Source organism: Cynocephalus volans, chromosome 12 (assembly GCF_027409185.1).
Source record: "Cynocephalus volans isolate mCynVol1 chromosome 12, mCynVol1.pri, whole genome shotgun sequence".
NCBI lineage: Eukaryota > Metazoa > Chordata > Mammalia > Dermoptera > Cynocephalidae > Cynocephalus > Cynocephalus volans.
This window is the reverse complement of record NC_084471.1, coordinates 62,294,293-62,314,355: the sequence shown is the minus strand read 5'-3', so window position 1 is coordinate 62,314,355 and position 20,063 is coordinate 62,294,293. Positions and strand designations below refer to the sequence as shown.

The 20,063-nt window shown below is 45.5% G+C and overlaps 1 protein-coding gene across 1 annotated transcript; it reads right to left on the bottom strand.

Moving 5' to 3' along the window:
* Window positions 1-520: 520 nt before the first annotated feature.
* AVIL (advillin) lies at window positions 521-17,077 on the bottom strand. The gene is made up of 19 exons (XM_063075718.1): window positions 17,012-17,077; window positions 15,493-15,567; window positions 14,565-14,761; window positions 13,042-13,150; window positions 12,841-12,951; window positions 12,339-12,541; window positions 11,802-11,880; window positions 11,579-11,677; window positions 10,378-10,531; window positions 10,176-10,276; window positions 9,535-9,672; window positions 9,279-9,437; window positions 8,326-8,505; window positions 6,261-6,406; window positions 5,980-6,124; window positions 4,093-4,281; window positions 3,394-3,462; window positions 2,338-2,463; window positions 521-774 (listed from the first exon to the last, which is right to left on the bottom strand). Exons 1-19 carry the CDS (start codon window positions 17,075-17,077, stop codon window positions 661-663), a joined length of 2,460 nt encoding a protein of 819 aa, XP_062931788.1. The 3' UTR covers window positions 521-660.
* Between the last annotated feature and the right edge of the window lie 2,986 nt (window positions 17,078-20,063).

Sequence of the window (20,063 nt, the reverse complement as noted above, 5' to 3'; positions counted from 1 at the left end):
GCTAGAGAGCTCACTCAACATTGCCTCTTTACTTCCCCAGTACTGAAACATTTCTCCCAACATAGCATAAAGTTACAATCACAGGCAAACCCCAGATGCTGAAAGGAATTCCATTTGCTTATATAGGTATATTTATTTGAAAAGTTAAAAATGCTCTGGCACATAACAGATCTGGGCATTTGGATTTTGACCTTAGGGTGTATACATGAATAACTTCAATGATTTGTGGGTTAAATAGGTTTTAGAAATACCGATCTTAAAATTTAAAACAAACGTTATGTCCTGGCATAATGTTAAACATTTTATCAGCACCGCACTCTCCCGAGTGAGCCACGGGCCGGCCCTATGTTAAACATTTTAAGCTTAGTTTTTGGTTCTCTTTCTTGTGACTTCTCCAGAATCATGCAGTTTTAGTGCTTCCTGCTGAGGCTTTAGCTAGAAGGCCACAAAAACCAAAAAGTGGTTAGTTAACATTTTAGGTATGTAACACCCAAGGAATGCAAGGATGAGGAAAAATGGAGAACATTCTATGATTTGCAAACTCTATTGTATCTAAATTAAGTAACTGAATATCATGCAGAAATTGGTAGATATTCTTTCCTGATACTGGCGCTATCTGCTCTCTTCTGTGGTCTTGCAATAGGTATATGCCTTCTTGCCTTAGAAAAGCCCCTTTTCTTTCTTCAACTGGAGCTGTTTCCAGCCAGGCAGAGCAGCAAATTGCCCTCTTGTGATGCCAAACACAGACACAAAGTCCTGTTCAGAGAGATAATTCTAAGAGAGAAAACAAAGTTTTCGGTTAGAAGGAAGACATGGCACCTATCAATGCCAATAGAAGTGGGGAGAGTGGGGTTAAGAGAGAGTCCTAGGTAGAACCTTGAAGGGGGAAGTAGAATGAATTCCTCAGAAAGGCTGTAATAGACTTAAATTATTCATGGGAGAGGTGTTCTTCAGGTCATGGAGTCCCATTTTAGCCTGTGGAAGAAGCTGACTCGATTCACTGCTCTCTTGGTCCCAGCTAACACCATTTTCTTGACAGAAAGACAATAAATGGGTTATATATTATGGATGAATAATAGACATTAGGTTTTGGCAGAATGGAGAACTGAATTGAATGATGGTTTTCCTTGTTTTATGCCCTTCACTACCCTTTTTATCTAGAAGTTTTCAAATGCAAAATCAGGTGGATCTTACTGAGAGCATAAACTTCTCCTAAGGTTTATTTATTGATGTAATGAATGTTTTATATCCAAGTAAAGATTATTAATATATGGCTTCTGCTTTCAAGAAAGTTGTAGTCCAGATACTTAAAAGATGGTTAGATAAGATATTGTGAGAAATCCAGAGAACCTTCCCAAATCAAGTCCTTAAAGGGGAAAATGAAAATTCATTCAACATGAATATATTAGTTTATTTCAACAAAAATTTAAGGAGCGCCTATTATCTGCTAGGCGGTATTGATTTAGGTGCTGAAAAGCTCAGAATATGTTGGTAAGACAGACAAGGTCCTTCGTCTGAAAGATATTACTAGAGGGGGAGATAGACAATGAACAAGTATTAAGGGACAGGGGAATAGACAGGGTGGTCACAGAAGGCCTCTCTGGGGAGGTGATATTGGAGCTGAGACCTAAATGATGAGAAGGAGCTGGCTCTGTGATGATCTGGGAGAAGAATGTTTTTTCAGGCAGGAGTACCAACAAGTAAAAAGGCTCAAAGGCTGGAATGAGCATATTTGAGGAACAGAAAAGCAGCCACTGGCCGAAGGGTAGTAAGTGAAGAGGGAGCGGTATATGAGATGAAATCAAGAGGTAGACAGGTCAGATTGTGTCGGCCTTCATATTCCTTTTTCAAGTGCACTGGGAAGCCTTTCAAGGTGTTTTAAACAGGACAGTGTCATTGGTTTTAAAAGCCCTTTGGCTATAGTATGGGGAATGGATTGTAGGGACAGGGTGGAAACCAGGTGGATGGCAGTTGTCCATGATGGCTAGGCTTGACTAGCAGCAGAGAGATGGAGAGCAGTGGACAGAGACTAGCTGAGGGATTGATGTAGGAGGTCAGAAAAAGAATGAAGAAGGAGCTCTGGAAAGGCTGGCCAGTTAGCTCAGCTTGTTAGAGTGTGTGCTGATAACACCATGGTCTAGGGTTTGATTCTGTTCCAGCTAGCTGTCAAAAAAAAAAAAAAAGGAGCTTTGGCTTTTTGGTTTGATCTACTTGGTAGTTCAAATGTCCATTGAGTGCCTACAATATGCCAGAACTATCCTAGGCCATTTACTGAGATGGGTGCTTTCCTCATAGAGAGCTCCCCTTAGGTCAGACACAGTTCCTTCAGCCACTTACTTCCTTTTTGGCAGGGTTCACATCCTCAGGCAGCTCCTGATTCTGATTTTTCAACAGAACTTCTACAGGGTAATATTTTGGCTCACTGTTATCAGAGTTCAGGGAGGGGGTTGCATTCTTCATGTCCTAGGTAAGATAAGAATGTAGACAAAGGAAAAAAGACTGTTCAGTGTCTGTGATCACAGTTCTGTGTGTGTATATTTAACATTTTGACTTATACCACTTCACCCTTTGTAATCATCTTTCAGAACAATGGTCCCCAAACCAGGCTGCATGTCAGAATCATCTGGGAATTGAAAACATTCAGATTTGGGGGTTTTGGGGGTCCTTCTTTGGAAAGCTGATCAGTAAGTCTAAGGTGAGTCCCGTATAGCTGGTTTGGCATATATGCTATGCTTAAATCTATTTAAAGATTGTGATCATGTATCTTCTCTTGGCACTTTTATTTAGGCCCTACATTTCCAGCCTTTAAATGAATTCAGATTGGAGTCATACTTTTCTTAAAGACAACTTAAAGACATTACATTACTACTAGCTTTAGAATTTGAATTGGTAGAGCACAAAGGACAAAACTGCCAGATGGTTTGAACACCTGGTGCCATGTGCTCATCCTGATGTTAAGGAGCTGTTGGATTCCTGGCCAGAGACTCCTTTTTTCTTTTATCCATTAAAATAGGTGTAAATGACCTAAGTTTCTGTGGACTTCACTGTCAAAAATTGATATCATTTGGGTTAGAAGCTTATTATTTTTGAAAAATGCTGCCAATAAATTTAATCTGTCCTGAATGGCAGAGAGAGTTAAATAACAAAATTAGTTGTTGTTATTTTTTAACAGCAGGTCTGTTCTAAATTCTGGGAGGCAGTAAAATAAGAAACTTGGCTCTGAGACATGCTTTTCTATCAATTGAAAAAATCTTTACGTCAAAATAGACAACTAGAATATTACTAAGAGGGACATGATAGGGTTTTGCCCATGTGTAATCTGTAGCATTTGCTGTTTCTTTTTGGCTCTGGTTGCCTGTGTGACTTGCTTCTCTAAGAGCAAACCCAACTCACAGAAGTAATTCTTATGATAGCAGCAGCATCTCCCAGCTCTTCTTTTAACTGTTCATATGATTTTCCTGCCTGAGAAGAAGAGATAGAAAACACAGGGTGAGGAATTGTTTATAGGGTAGGGACATCTGAGGCCTGGTCTGTATCTTCAGAAAAAGCAAAAGAGCCAGGGAATGAGAGGACATTTCAAGGATAAGTAAAAATGAAAATTCCTCCTTCTGGGTCCATGCAGGGTTGAAAGATACTTAAACATGATCTACATTCTTTGATGTTGCTCTTCAATCCTCCCTACCAGATTCAAGAAAGAGCATTTGACTAGGAGTCAAAAAACCTGGCTTCTTCCTATTGGTTAACTGTGACTTTAGACTAATAATTTATCCTCTTAGTTCCCTCATCTATAAAATCAGAAGCATAATACTTGCGGTGGCTATCAGGGTAGTTGTAAAAATCAAAATGATGATGTGTGTGGATACACTTTATAAACTACTTATTTTCACGGCTTATTGCTGAGACAAGTGAATTATCTAATTTTTGCTGTGGCAGGTGAAAAAGAGAAGAAAAGTAAAAAGCAGGGAATGGAGTGGGAGTGGGGGAAATGAGGTCCTGGTTTTACAAGGCCCTTGAATCAGTACTCCACTTTTCCACTGAGCTCTTAGTTCTGAGCTCCCTGGCAGTAAGAACATCTTCCCCATCTTTTCTTACACTCCACATGTGAGGGTCCCAGGCCAGGAACCAGCCTGTGAAGATGGGAGGCTCACACCCCTGCTTAACGATCAGGATTGGTGTGGCAGCATCTCGGCCACTGGGGTGAGTGTGCAGGTACTCCTGGGCTGTAGCAAGGGCGCTTTCCTTCTCTGTGGCATTGGCCTCAGCTCCAATCCACAGGAACACCTGTTGTGGTAGAGATTTAATATTTGTTAAAGCCATTATACCGAGGACTAAGTATCAGATCATACACACTACACTATCTTATCCCCTCAGCAATTCATAGCCTCAGCCTAATTTGTTCAGCAGAGAAAGGTTTTCCCAGAATCAGCTTGATATTCATGATTTTAATTGTCCTGTGTATCTCACAAATCTACATCTCCAAACCTGAACTCTCTCTGAATTTCAGCTTCCTGAATACAACTTCGTGCAAAATAAATCCTCTTGGCTGTCTCTAAGCACCTCAGATATAACATCCCCAAAATGTAGCTCTTCTTTTCTACACTTGTATCTGTCTTAGTCTTCACGCTTGATTAGTGGTATTCATCCAGTCACCTAAGGAAGAAACCTGGGAGTCATCTTAGAAACCCCCCATATCCAGTGAGTAACCAGAGCTGGCCAACTTTACCTCCCATGTATTTGTCAAATCTGTCACCATCCCTCTATCCCTGCTCCACTGCCCTTATGCAGGCCCACAGCAGCTCTTGACCACTGCAATAGTCTACTGACTGGCCTCCAGTGAACAGTCTTCTTCATCCTCACCCCCTCCTTCTTCTCCTACACTTGCAGGAGTGATCTATCTCAAGTCCAGTCTGACCATGTCACTCCCTTAAGTTTCAGTGGCTTTCCAGAGTAAATGTCAAACTTCTTCACATGGTAGGTCATACCTGCTTCTTCAGTTTCATTTCTAGGGTTCTCCTTAACTCTTTGTTACATTCTGATATTTCTTTTAGTTTCCTATATGCTATAATATTTCATGCCTTGCTTTTATGTGTGCTATTTCCTTTGCCCAGAATGCCTTCTCCATCCTTTTCTAACCAATTAATACCTATTCATACTTTGAGATTCAGCCTGAGAACCATCTCCTCCAGGAAGTCTTCTTTGAGCCCCTAAACTGTGTCAAGTGCCCCTAATTTGTGCTCCCATGGCACCTTGTATATACATCATCGTAGTGAAATAATGTTTCTCTGTATGGCTCCCCCTTCAGCCTGTAAACTCTGAGAGCAGGGGCCCTTCACCTTGGTGACACCCACCTAACACAGTGACTAGCACAGAGGGGGTGCTCAGAGTATATTTGCTGAGCTGAACTGAAGAAAATGGCACGTGGAGGAGGGGTTGCCTTGAAGATATCTCATCTACACCCCTTTGTTCCTTAAAAGGCCCATATCCTCTAAATTTGGAACCTGTTGCTATTGATACTAAGATAAAGAAATGCATGATGATAGGATGGCTTGATTTTCCCAAAACAAGGTGGGAAAATTTCCCAGTATGGTGAGTTGTTTTTTGTCTTTTTTTGTAGCACATGCTCCTAGCACAGACTGGTGAGTTTTATTTTTTTTTGTCTTTTCCATGACCGGCACTCAGCCGGTGAGTGCACTGGCCATTCCTTTATAGGATCCGAACCCGCAGCGGGAGCGTCGCTGCGCTCCCAGCGCTGCACTCTCCTGAGTGCGCCAGGGGCTCAGCCCAGACTGGTGAGTTTTAAACATCATTCTGTTCACTCCAAGCCTGAAAAAATATGCTCTTCCTTTAGTCAACACTGACAAATGTTTGATTGACTTGGGGATGGTCCAGGGCTACCCTTGGTCTATTCTGATGTGGAGATACTACACAAAAACAGCCTAAACTATGGGGATCTTTGTCATTTCTGTGGCTGTGTCTTACCTGGTCCCAGGTATCCAGGAGCATCACATCACCTGGGTTCAGGTCATCCTGGGTGAAATCTGTGACCTCAGTGACAGTAAACCGGCCAGTCTTATTAGAACATTCAAAGAGACGGGACTGGACATCTAGGATTTCCTGCTGGAGTCTGAAATACAGTTCATTTAGCAGCACTAAGCTGCTTAGAAATGTTTTTAAAACTGAAGGGGATCTTGGCCTTTGTGCAGTTCACAAGCTTGGGAGGCAGGGGGAGCCAAGCAGAGGGCGATACTGTGTTGCCATACCTTTTATCATTAGCATAGGGAGTTTTCCCTCCCAGTAGGTCCCAGAACTCAGCTGGCTCCTGGCCCTCGGCCACAGTGTCTTCAGTGCCGTCACAGAGAAGGCCGGCCAGCTCCTTAGCCATTGCCCGCTCATCCCCACTAGACCCCTGAGAGTAAGGCAGGGAGAACACAGATGTTAGTCGCACAGGGGCATGCTGACGTGGAAAGAGAAGTTTCTGAGCTAATATCTCAGTGTGGCCAGAATTAGCTACCAAGCCACAGTCCCTCAGGATGGGGAGATAGATGACTTTGTTCTAGCGCTGGGAAGGAGGGAAGGAAAGTGGAGTCTGGTGGCAAAGAACAGGACTAAACTCTGAAACCCACAGTGGATGTGGACAAGAGTCATCTTGTTTAGCTTCAGTTGGAATGGGTTTTTTTTGGCGGCTGGCTGGTACCAGGAACTGAACCTGTGACCTTAGTGTTACAAGTCTGTGCTCTAAACAACTGAGCTAACTGGCCAGACCTCAGTTGGAGTTTTAGCACCTACTTTTGATTTTTTTTTTTAAAGAGAAAAAACTTCAATTTATTTTTAAAATTACATACAGTAAAATTCACTCTTTTTGGCATACAGTTCTATGTCTTGATAGACAGGTAGAATTATGTTACCATCACCACAGTAAAGACACAGAACAGTTTCGTCCTTAGTACCTCCCAAAATTCCTTGGGGCTACCCCTTTGGAGTTAAACCCTCCCTGAATCCGTAGCCTCTGGCAACCATTAGTCTGTTCTCCATCACTCTAGTTTTGCCTTTTCCAGAATGTCATAAATGGAATTATACAATATTTAGCATTTGAGTCTAGCATAATGCATTTGAGATTCATCAATGTCACTGTATCAGTGGTTCGTTCCTTTATATTATTGAGTAGTGTTCTACTGTGTGGAAGTGCCACAGTTTGTTTATTCATTTTACAGTTGGAAAAAAAGTATTTCCAGGGCTGGCCCGTGGCTCACTCGGGAGAGTGTGGTGCTGATAACACCAAGGCCACGGGTTCAGATCCTTATATAGGGATGGCTGGTTTGCTCACTGGTTGAGCGTGGTGCTGACAACACCAAGTCAAGGGTTAAAATCCCCTTACCGGTCATCTTTAAAAAAAAAAAAAGTATTTCCAATTTTTGTTAAGTACAAATAAAGGTGCTCTAAACATTTGTGTATAGGTTTTTGTGTGAAGACAGTTTTTTATTTCACTTTGATAAATACCTAGGAGTAGGATTGCTGGATTATATGGTAAGTGTATGTTTAACTTTATGAGAAATTGTCAGTTTTCCGAAAGCTATGCCATTTTGCAGTCTTACCAGCAATTTATGCAAGTTTCTATTGCTCTGCATCCTTGCTCACATTTCATATTGTCAATTTTTTTAGCCATTCTAATAGATGTATAGTGTTATCTCACTGTGGTTTTAATTCTCTTTTGTAAAACAATTTTAGTGCCTTTTTTTTCTTTTTTTTGGTGGCTGGCCAATATGGGGATCTGAACCCTTGACTTTGGTATTATAACACCACACTCTTAGCCAACTGAGCTAACTGGCCAGCCCCATGATTTTAGTGCTTTTTAGTGCACTAATGCAATATGAATTGACAACATTATATTTTTACTGGTTTGTGGGGTTTTTTTGGTGGCTGGCCAATACAGGGATTGAACCCTGGACTTCATCACCATGCTCTACCCAACTGAGCTACTTAGTCAGCCCTTATTTTTAGTGTTTTTGTTCCATGTTGGTGCCTGTCCTGTTATAATCCACCAAATTTATGTGGGAAGATTGACTTATCCCAGCCTCCATCTGTGCAGAAGTTTATGGGATACCTCCTGGGTATAAGCAGGGCTGTCAATGAGTTTCTAATTGGAGGCCTGATTGTGGGGAATATTGTTGCTCCCTTTGAAGATTCTTTAGGAAAAGGCCTCTCTTTTTGAGGACTGCTCCAGCCTACTTTTTAGTTCCTTTGACCTTGCTGATGGGGGTGGGCAGGGGTGGTGCATAGGGCTGGGCTCCGAGGGGCTGGTCTGACCACTGGGTCCAGCCATCCTACCTTGCCATACCACAGGTAGTGTTCTGCCTGGGTTCGCAGCAGAAAGACATCATTGGAATTTAGGGAAGAGGCAAAGCCTGGAACCTCTACTGCTTTGGTGTTAGATTTGTCATTTCCTTGAATCTGGAAGAGTCTTACTGGAGGTTCAGGTTCAGCATTTCCCTTCCTGGAAGTCCCACCCTAGAGAGAAGAAGAAAAGCAGAGTCCAGGTGTAAGGAGCACCATGTGAGCAGAGCACTAGGCTAGCTGAACGTGGCTGTATTTGACACCGTCTTTGCCACTGAGGAGCTCCTAGGCTAACTGGAAAGGGTCAGGGTGAGCTGGAGTTATGGTATCAATAATGTTAGCTTTCATTCTGAAAATATGTCAGGCTCTGTGACTGGTGCCTTAAGCCTGTATCATTTCCCTGATCTTCACAACAACTCTATGAAGTAGATATTATTATCCCACAGTACAGATGAGAAAACCCAGACTTAGAAACCTGGCTAAAAAATGACAAGACTAGGACTTGACCCCATACTTGTGTGATATCGAGCATGTGACATTACGCATTGCCTGGTAGTGCTTCAACCAGAGCTTCAAGGAAGAAGTGGGACTTGAATTTGAAGGGGCACGTTTGGTATGGTACATGTGAGGTCTAATGAGGAGGCCCACCTGACTGGAGTGGAAGGTGCAGATTAGGGAGCTGAGGGTAATGCACCTGCACGGGTAATAAGGGTCAGATTAGGACAGATCTTGAATATTAATTAGACACTGATTTCAACTTGAAGCCTTAGGCTGTCGGGATTCAAGTGTCTTAGAGAGATCAACTCCCTTCTTGTCTATGTTTAACCCAAGCTCTGCTCCCCACCCTCTCCTCCCCTCCCCTTCCCTCCTGTCTGGTATCCCCCTGCTGGGCATTCTTAGTTCTGAGCATTCTTGCTCATAGTGTAATTTTATCTGAGGGTCCTCACCTCAAAGATAACCAGCTTTCCTTTGAAGATGGCCATGAAGTGGCGTGACTCCTTCCCCATGCTGATCCAAACCTGCACAGGGGCCCCATCAAACTGCCGATCCAACATCACCGCTTGGTATGCCGAGGCTGCCAGCTCATCCTGTGAGGCGTGGCGGCCCTGCAGTGGTGAGAGGGGAGTGATGGACCCCTACTTCCCAACCCAGTGGCCACAGGAAGTATGAGGATCCAAAGCTGAGAGCCTGTGCCAGGCCTACCTGCCAGATGTACAAGATGTAACGTGGCTTCCCATTCACCTCATATGTGTAGAGAACCAGATAGCAGTCTCCCCCATAAAAGAAGCCATACCACTGATGTTCCACAGGGACCAGCTCCAGGTTCTCGATTCTCCAGACCTGGGCAGAGAAGGAGACACAATTCCCTGCAGATGGGGGTCCTGTTTAAAGACACAGGTACCTGTAGGGAACTGAGCCATGCTTAACAGGATTCGTGTGTGCAAGGTGCTGACAGGCACTCCAAGTATCCCTTCCCCCTCTGGTTCTTCTCTCCCAGTGGTGGGGGCTCATCACATTCACATTTACATGATTTGAATCCTGAGAAGAACTGGGCCATCCTGGTCAGGTGCATCCCATCACCGCAAGGTCTTTGCAGGCTGAGTGATGATTTAAATATACTTTCCAGGTGAGTTATTGACAGCACATTTAGGAGTATGCCTTTCACTTCCCTGAAGCATTGTGGGAAAACTCTGCAGACTCTCAAGCCTCTTAGAGAATACTTCTGAAGTGCCAGAGGAGAAAAGGGAAGCAAAGCAGGCATGGAATCACCTGCCCCCCATTACAGGAGGAACAGCCAAGGGGGCCAGTGCTGCCTGCTCTAACGTTTGAATCATTGGGCTTACCTCAACTTTTCCATTGCCATCATCCACCATTCTTTCCCGGGCAGCTACCTCTGGCTTGTTGTACAGCAGAGTCACATCCAACTTGTCCTGGAAAACATTAGCTGCAGAGAAGGAGTTGGGAAAAGCTGAGTGAATGAGAAGCATCCATGCCTGCCTTTCTAGAGAGTCCTGGCAGTGAGAAGATGGTCTGGGGCAATCTCACCGATTTTACCAATGCTGAACGTTTTCCCCAGGCCCATGGTCTGGTCCTTCACTGACCACTTCTGGAACAGCTGCTTGAACATGGCTGATTCAGCACCATCATTGACAGTCTCCACGTTGGTGCTGCTGGGGTAGCTCTTCATTTTGATGAAGCCCTGTAGACCCCACCCCGCAAAGGCAGGTCAGCTGGGGAATACACTGAGTTGTCTGCTTATCTGGTAATTCACCCCTCTGAAGTCAGTTGGCAGGATCCCTCCCATCTGGGAGTCAGAGTCAAATTCTAACTCACTTCTGTCTAAGGACCAAGTTACCTGCCTGAAAAAAATGACTGAGTGGAACATTTTGGCATCTCTTCATTGGCCTGTCATGATTATGACTATTATTGATTTTTTTTCGCAAGATCCTGTATGCTGTATTTTTTCAGCACTTATGTACTCTACTGACTTCATATCACATTTTTTTTTTTGCTCATTTATTGCTTGGTGAGTGCATCTTGCTTGGTTTATCTGCATAGGTCTGCACAAATACCGTAAGCTCCTTGAGGACAAGGCTATTAACCTTGATATGTGATATCCTCTTCAATAATAATAGCCACCTTTTATTGAGAATGTGCCGTGTGCCAAGTACTGTTCTGAGTGCTTTACAAATGATATTTAATCCTTACAACAACCTGGGAGATGGGTATTCTTATCCCCATGTTATTTTTTTTATTTTTTATTTTTTTAAAAGATGACCGGTAAGGGGATCTTAACCCTTGACTTGGTGTTGTCAGCACCATGCTCACCCAGTGAGCAAACCGGCCATCCCTATATGGGATCCGAACCCATGGCCTTGGCGTTATCAGAACCACACTCACCCGAGTGAGCCACGGGCCGGCCCATTATCCCCATGTTAGATATGAGGAAACTGAGGTTTAGGAGTATTAAGTAGTCTTCCCCAGAGCCCTCAGCTGATAAAGGTAAAACCTGGATTTTGAACCCTTTATATGTAACTGCAAATTTATATGCTCAAGTGCTTAGTATGGCTCTCTGAACACATGTGGTGTGTTTTTTGTTTGTCTTTTGTGGCTGGTTGGTATGGGGATCCAGACCCTTGACTTTGGCGTTATAACAGCATGCTCTAACCAACTGAGCTAACCAGCTAGCCCCTGTAGTGTTATTGGCAGAATTATTTGGACAATATAGCATGTCTGTAGCTCCTACCAGGGCTTTAGACATGGCCGCCTGTTTCTCAGCCTTTGTGGCTCCTTTTCCTTTCCACACGTAGATCTTGGTCCCACCGTGGTCCAGGATATAGCAGTCCTGAAGCAGTCAGGGATAAATGTGGTTACTGCTACTCAAGACCAGAAGGAAGGACTTTGCCCAGGATCTGGTTCTGAAGTGAGGTCTGGCTACCCCAAGCTAAACCCACCCAAGCTATACTTACATTATGGTTCAGTAAGTCCTGGACCAGAGGCCTCATTGCTACCTCTGTGACTGCCAGCTGGCCAGCCGAGTCTGAGACACTGCAGAAGGGGAGAGGTTAGCCTGTGCCTTCTCTTCTACAAAGCATCTTGTAGTCAGCTTGATGTTTTTCTGCCTGTTTTAGTGTTGAGTTTCTGGGCAGAGTTTGACTTCTTAAGACATACATGGTTTGAATGCAGACAGGAAAGTACAGACTCTGTTCTCTGGAGGAGACTTTTGTGCATCTCTCTCCCAAATGTTATCCCTTCCATATCCTTGTGCATGTATAGACCAAAGTAAAAGAAAGGTTTCCCCAAGAGATCAGAAGAGTTGCTAATAAGAACAGAAGATACCCACCTCCTTGAGAGGGGATCTCCACACTCTAGAAGCTGCATTTAAAAAGGACTAAGAAGAAAGCCAGGTGCCTGCACCCAAAACAAGCCAAGCAGAGGTGCCTGTTTTTCTAGGAGACACCATCCCCCACCCAGCTTCCAGCCAGCAGCCAGGTTTAGTTACTCACTGATACAATACGATACTGGATTTCTGCTGCTGATCAATGATCTCATCAGGGACTGCAGGCTTGATAATGGAGCGTTGGCCAAGGGTGTCTTGAAGGACCTTCATCAGCTCTGGGCTGGCTGCCTCCTTGTCTCCCTCCATCACTCCTATTTCAGCACGGCCCCCTCGCTCCCTGTCACGAATATCTTTTGCCAGAAGCATAGCCTGTCAAAGCCCAAGGAAGCACTTAGCTCATCTGGACTCCTTTCTGCCTGATGGCTTTGGGGGAGCAGCCTGGATCCCAACACAGGAGTTATTCTGATGCCAAGGACCCAGGGGTGAGTTATAGACTCACATACTCTGTCTGACTCTAAGACAGATTCTACTCAAAGGCAGTGTCCACCTTGGTTCTTGGGGAAGAGCCAGCATGGAAGGAAGGAGGAAAAGGCACCTGAGAGAGTGCAAGCCCCATGACTAGGCCTGAGGGAGAGAAGAGAGAGAGCTAAGACTAGAAAGAGCCACACCTTCAGGCGCTCCCCACTGCTGCTCTCTGGGCCATTCCACTGGATGATGACCTTCCCAAGGTCCAGCAAGAAGACATCACCTCGGTTGAAACTGTCCCAGCTCATTTCCACCTGCAGATGAGAGGTAAACATTGTTCAAGAGGAATTTTTAGGTGCCAAGTGGAGAAGCCCTTGGCCCAGGACAGATGGGGAAGGACTTACCTCGGTGGCCCTGATGTTTCTCTTCCCCTTCACATGTAGCAGCCGCTTCACATCGTAGGTGTTGGTCTCCACATGCATCATCCCAGAGGCCACACCCCCCTTCTTGTAGCTGAGAGAACATCCATTCAGTTATTTATTGAGAACCTGCTATGTGCTAGGTTCTGGGGAAACCGTGGTGAATTACACAGCCTCTGTCCATGTGGGTGATGACAATAAATCAGCAAGCTAAATACAGGTGGTGGTAGCTGCTGCCCTGCAAGTAGACTCAGTGACTGGCTTTCTGAGAGAGGGTGATATTTGAAGTGATATTTGAGCTGAGATACTATGGTAAGAAGGAGTCAATAACCAGAGGAATAGTGCTTGCAGGCAGAGGAAATGTCAGTGATAAAGACCCCCAGCATGAAAGGGCTTGTTTTGTCCTAGGAACAGTCTAAATATCCGTGTGCCAATGGGAGAGGGGCACAAGTCAGGCAGCAGCAGAACCTTAAGACCACCTACACCAAGAGCTCTCCTGCCCCTGGCAGTCACCCAACTAGCCTCCGTACCAGGCATCCTGTTCTTTAAGGGAACGCATAAGGCAACCTGGAGCAGAGGGGCTTTATCTTTTGGTTCCCCAGGGACTCAGTGTGATGCTCTGTGCCTGGCAGGTCCTTAGTCAGTGGAGATGACCAACCTGCAAGAAGCTGGGGTTGGCCCAGCCTCAGAATTGTCTAGCACTTTGGAATCCCTTTTTGTTTTTTAACCTTAAGTGCAAAGTTTTACGTTAAACTCCTCAATTCATGGAACATTATCATCACTGGCCTTTGCAAGCCCCCTCTTGTGTTAGGTGTCTCTGTATTCCTTTTTATTTGCATGCTCTACTCCCAGTCCTCTCCCTACTGGAGGCTTCCATTTGAACAGTTTAACATCTCTCCTTTATTTTCATTCTGGTAAAATGTGTTCTGTTGTTTGGTATGCATGTATTTTTAAAAACAAAAGTGGATATTCTGTTATATATCTCAGTCTGCTTCTTACTTTGTTCACTAAGCACCATGTTTGTGAGCTGTCCTGTGTTGCGTATGCATCTAATCCGTTGCTTCCAGGTGCTGCATAGTACTCCTCGGTGTGATGTCCAGTCTCCCAGTGACAGATGACACATTGCCTGCAGCTTCCTACCCCCACCCCCTGAATTATACTGCTATGATCATTTTGGTTTGTGTGCCCTTATGGACCTGGGTACGTGAGGATTTCTTTGAATTACAAACCCAGAAGTGGGGTTTGCCTAAGTGGCACCAACTCCTCTCCAGAATGCTGCGCTAGTCCACATTTTCACCAGCAGGGAACGAGGGCTCCTGTTTACCCACAGCTTCACCAACACTTGGCACCACCCTGCACTCTAATTTGTGCTACTCTAATAGGTGGAAGTGATAGCTTTGTTTTACTTTGTGTTTCTCTGATTACTTTCTTTATATGCATATTGGCCCTTTGGGTTTCCTCTTCTGTAAGGTGCTATTTCCGTCCTTGCTCTGTGTATTGCTACTCACATAATGCCTTGCTTGAAGTAGCCACGGAAGGTATCGGACTCATGGTACTGGACTTCTCGGTGCTGCACGGGACTACCTCCCAGGTAGTCGTCCAGTTGTATGGTGTAGATGGCTGCGCAGCTCTGCTCATCCTGGGAGGAGTCCTTCCCAATCCAGAAGTGGATGTCCTGGGAGAGGAGACTGCCCACTTTCCGGGTCTGGGATGTAGCCAGAAAGATCAGGTCAGGGGCCAGCTCACCTCCTCTTTGCTGCTGGCCCCTCGGGCATGGGAAGAATGCAGAGCATAGTGGCTTGTGCCCTGCCCTTGGCAGGCTCAGGGGCCCTCTCTCTCCCTGCAGTGGGTGCTGGAGACACCCCAGCTTCTGTGCAGACCTGTCATCATGGCTCAAGCTTTGGCAGCCCAAACTCCTCCCCACATTTGGGGGAAGCTGAAAGCTTGTTGTTCCCAAAATAAATGGAGACCAGTGGGAATCTTTTCCCAGTTGGATTGCAGACTTACCTTACAGGTCCCCTGGCTGCCCTGCACATGCAGGCACAGTGCTGATTTGTACATCTGCATGGCTCTGTCAGTACCCTTCATGTGGGATAGTGTTTCCTCCACTTGAATGAGCACTTGGAGGCCAGAGACAAGCCTTGCATTTATCTGGCCTTCTTCCACACCACTTTAGTGTGGGACTTGGGCCCCGGGAGGGAGAAGTGCTGCTCGTGGGTGACTCGCTGAGGTTCAGTCTGAGGGCCCCACCCTGTCCTCTAATGCAAAATTAAAAATCCAGGCCTGATGATATTTGCTGGTAAACTGGAGGCCTGCTCTGCACAGCAATGAGGAAAAATTGAGGCAGATACCAGGGACCTGATTACCTTCCATCACCAGCAGATCTCTCAATAGAGCCTGAGAACTGGCTCTCAGGGGTGAGGGGATGGTGCTCACCGAGAGAACGACGTAGCAGTCCCCCTCATAGAAGTTGCCATGGGCATTCAGGGGCACCAGTGCCAGCTCCATTTTCTGGAAGGACAAGGGGTGTGTCTAGGCTGCATTCCCACTCCCTCCCCAGCCTCCCTCTCCTCTTTGTCATTTGACACAGGTGGTAGGGGAGAGGAAGGGAAGATGTCCCCACAGACCTCACAAGATGAGGCAGCCAGCCACAGAATTAGTGTGGCTACCCCTCTAGCTTCTATGAGCTCTGCCTGCATCACCCTGGATCCAAATCTGGGTCCCTGTCCTGGTCTCTCACCCTATTCTCTTCCCCACTTTGCAGTTGGCCTCTTCTGGCTATATTGTGGGGAGCCTTTTGAGCCACCTCCAGCCCTTTGCGGGGAAAAGAGGTGGATGTAAACTCTTAAGTAAAAACTCTGCTCTGAGCAGGTGTGCCAGTGCCTCTAACACTCTGCTCTCCAACTCTGACCACCCAGTGCTGGCCAAGGCTGTGCAGGGAGGAACGCTGGGATTCTGTGGGACTATGAGAGGTGAAGAGGATAATGACATTTGGAGATTGCTAGCAGTGTGTGGGGCTCCATGCCATGTCCCATGTTTGGAGTCTGGGTTGGGGCCCTGATTTGACACTGCATGTATGGCTTGTCCTGGGAGGGCCATTCCCACAGCCTCGATGTAGATCTTCATTACTCTCTCCAAGTGAGGTAAACCTGCAGCCATACTTGTGTATGTTCTATGTAAAATGTGTGTTAAATGTAAAAATGTTAAATATACTGCAATTTTTGTAACTCCATTTTAGTACCTACAAAGTTTTAAATAAACTGGGAGTCTTAAACAATGCAAGTGACCTGGGCCTCTCACAAGTTCTGAGAGGCTTGCTAGAGAGCTGTGACTCACTCTTCCTACTTGAGGACAGTGAAGTGAGGCACCACCTCTGGATTTTGTGCAGTAGCAACAGATTGGGCTCTGAGTGGGAAGTGGGGGAGGGGGAGGTTCTCACATTTGGCAGGTGCAGCTATCCAGGCCAGGGTGGTTCCCAGCTATGAATTGCTGGAGATTGGAGTCAGCCAGAGGTCCTCAAGCCCAGGTGGAGAAGGGATAAGCAATGCCCCGTCTGTGCAGTGCCCCCCCACCCCATGCTTTGTAGGAGCCAGAGCTCCCAGTGGAAGATAATGACTGAAGCAGCCAGAAGTGGATGGACGGGTCCCACCCATCTTTCCAGGGCATTTACTGGAGTGCAGACTTACTGAGCAGATGGCTGGATAAACGACAAACTTATTTTTGCTTGGAGCCCTGCTCTCCAGGGCTAAACGCATTCCCTCCACCTGCCACCCACCTGCTTTGAGCACTTGGGTGGGGTCAAGGACAGGAAAACATGCACTTTGATGCTGCCTCTCACTGTTCTCAAGCCATGGGCTAAGGAGTGCTGGAGGGCTGTGGTCTGGCAGACCCAGGCAGCCAGACTGTCCTCAGATCCCAGCAGTCAGAAGTAAGGTGTGCCTCCAGCCCAGCTCACCTCTATTCTCCAGGTGATGATCCCAGGGTCATTGCCCACAGCCCTGAAGGCGCTGCTCAGGGACATGGTGATTATCTTCCCAGGACTGAAACATCACAGAGCAAGACGGGAGATGATGTCTCTCACGGTGGGCATCAATCCAGTTTTTCTCCTAGTCACTTCCCAATCTGTTGTCAGCCATCCTGCCATGTCCTTGTGGTGCAACCTCGCGCCATTTCACAATGGTGGGGTAAACAACTTGTCCAAGTTCACATGGTAAGTCTGGCTGGCCCAGGGATTCCCACCTGAATGTTCTGCTTCCCACCTGCTACTTTCCTTGTTAAGAGCTCTGGTAATAGCTACGATTATTTGTTAAAGGGGTGATAATATTTTAAGCCCTATGTTGATTCACTGTGCATATGTTATCTTGTTTAATTCTCCAAAAGTGAATATATTTTCTTCATCTTAAGCTGTAGTAAAGTTGAGGTTTTAGAGAGGTTAAATAACTTGCCCAAGGTCATACCCTAGAACGAAATCCATATGATTCTAAAACCTGTGATTTTAGCCAGTTTGATATACTTCAACCCTAAATACTTCCTAAACTTTACTAAATTCAGTGGCACATTGGGAGAAGCTGGTCAGAAAAAGTATTTCCAAACTGAGTTGCCTTCTCGCACTCTCATTCCCCCTAACTCTTCCCAGATTACCTGCTTGCAAGGTCCTTTCCACAGTAACTCTTTGACCTCTTTTGACTTTTATTATATATTTTTTTTAAGTAAACTGTCCTAAAACTCAAACACCTCTTCCTGTTTTTGTCATATGACTAATATATTCCCTGTGCCTTGCAGAAGAAAAGGGAAAGTAAAATGGCAGGGCTGGGCCTGGGACAAAGGGTTCCCAGTGGCAGCAGGAGAGGCAGGTGTGGCCTGGTCTCGCCTGTGGGTGGATGGCTTCCTTGTCCCCCTCCCCCACAGACCCTATCTTCTCTGTGGAAAAACCAATCTCCTCTAAGAATAATTTAGAGGTCTCCAGTTCCTTCAGGACTGAGCAAGGCAGGGTGGGGAGAGAGGGAACAGTGAAGAGAAGTCCCTGTGGATTGTGCATCTGTACATCAAGGCACCTCTGGGACTTTTAAACACCTACACACATCCAAGGTCACAAAGGTTTTATATAATTAAAATGCCTGCCTGATTCCTGCTCTCAAGGAGCTTGCAATCTGATAATATGCATAACTAATGAATGCTAGATTAATTTCTCCTGAGAGGCAAAGGAAAAAGGATGGGATTACTGGATTTACATAGGATTAAAAAAAAAAAAAAATCACCCAGAAAGGACTATGGACTTTTCCTATCTGGAGGAATATCGTGCTTATTAAGAGAAATATGTCTGACCATTCTTATCTGGAGCCTTGATAGATGAAGCCAGGTTTGGAGAATATGTGCTATTATCTAGTACGGACTTTGGAAAAAATCAAAATGCATACTTCTTTGTCTACTGTTATGGCAGGACTAAAGCAGGGTAATGATGTGTAGCAGCCAGCGTTTGAGGATTTAATTTGGTAACTAGCGCAGCCCCACCCTGTATTGCTCAGAACTGCCAGCAAATATTTGTTAAGGTTTTCTTCAGAACCTAGATTTCAGTCATTAAAGGCAAATGCTGTGACCCAACTAGGGGGAAGGGGACAAGGTCCAATTCATTCATTCCTTGGAGACAGAGAAGTGCCAAACTGGTAAAAGCCAAACCAACTGGCATTCGTTAGGACTGTGAGTCTCAGTGCTGAGAGCAGTCCCATTTCCCAGCGGAGACTTAGGAAATAAGGGGCTCATAGGCCAGGGACCCCAATGCAGGAGAGGATATGCGCTAAGAAGGAACTTCTGCCACACTGGACCACCAAGAAAGCATAATTACATCTGTGACATCTAAGTCCCCCAAAGCGGGGTCTCTCCCTCCCTCCTCCCCAGCTCCTAATTTATTCAGTACCCTTTGAGAGGACTGCAGAAACCTCTGGAGTGCAGGGACAGTTTTGAAATTCCAGGGTAAAAGCTAGTAGCCTTTAATTCTCAGAGATGCCCCTATAGATGGGCCCCAAGCAGAGAAAGCTGTTTTTAACTTCTGCCTTGCCCCATACTATCTTTCTCTGATAGGTGAAAGGAGTCTTCTCCGTCTTTCCGACCTTTTGAAAATGTTCAATAATCTCTGAGAAGGACTTCTGTACTTCTCAACAGGAAGTTTGCAAAACTAGACACAAACTCCTGGTTGAACCCTTTAAAGAACTCATCCCAGAAAACAGAGCCAAGAGAATTTCTATCTCCTCTTCCTACCATTTCTTCCTTGTTCCCTAGAATTGTTTGCCTGTCACGCACTCAAAACCATAACTTACCTTGCCTTCTCTCACCGGTCTTCCCAGTTTTCTCACGAGTAAGCAGCAACGGTATTGAAGAATTACCCCAAAGCTGGAGATTCCAGGTCCTGCTGCCTTAGCTTAGCAATGGCTGCAGAGACACCGGGTTATATTTGCTTGTGTTTGCATCTTAACCACATTTTCCCACTCCTGGCCAATCACAGCCAATCTAGCCCTGGGCTTGACTTATTCAAACCAGAGGGAAAGCTTTATCTGTTCCTATTCAAAACAGCAAAAACAAGAACAGACTGTTAAAGGCTTCTTTTCTCTTTTAACTCCAGCTCCACACCCTGATCTAATTGATTTTTTAAAAGTGCACAGTCCATCAATAATGCAGGAAAAAGGGTGGGAGGATATGAAATTTGCCATTGTAGATACGGATGCATTATGCTGATGACAGGAGGCAAGGGCTGGAGCTGCCTGCTGAGTGCCTGGGATGTCCAGGCAGGCAAAAGCCTCCATGAGAAGCTTCTGGGCATTTCTCAGAGGGTCTGGAAAAGGGGCCAGGAGAGTTACTAAGTCACGCTGTTTTGTTCCTTGGGGTCTCCACTAGTCATATATCAGTCCACTCAATAAAATTTGAGTGCCTACTATGTGCTGGGCTCTGAATTTCAGGTCTCCTGGTTTGGGAGAATCAGTGAGCAGCACACACAAGAGTCAAGTCTCCAGTTC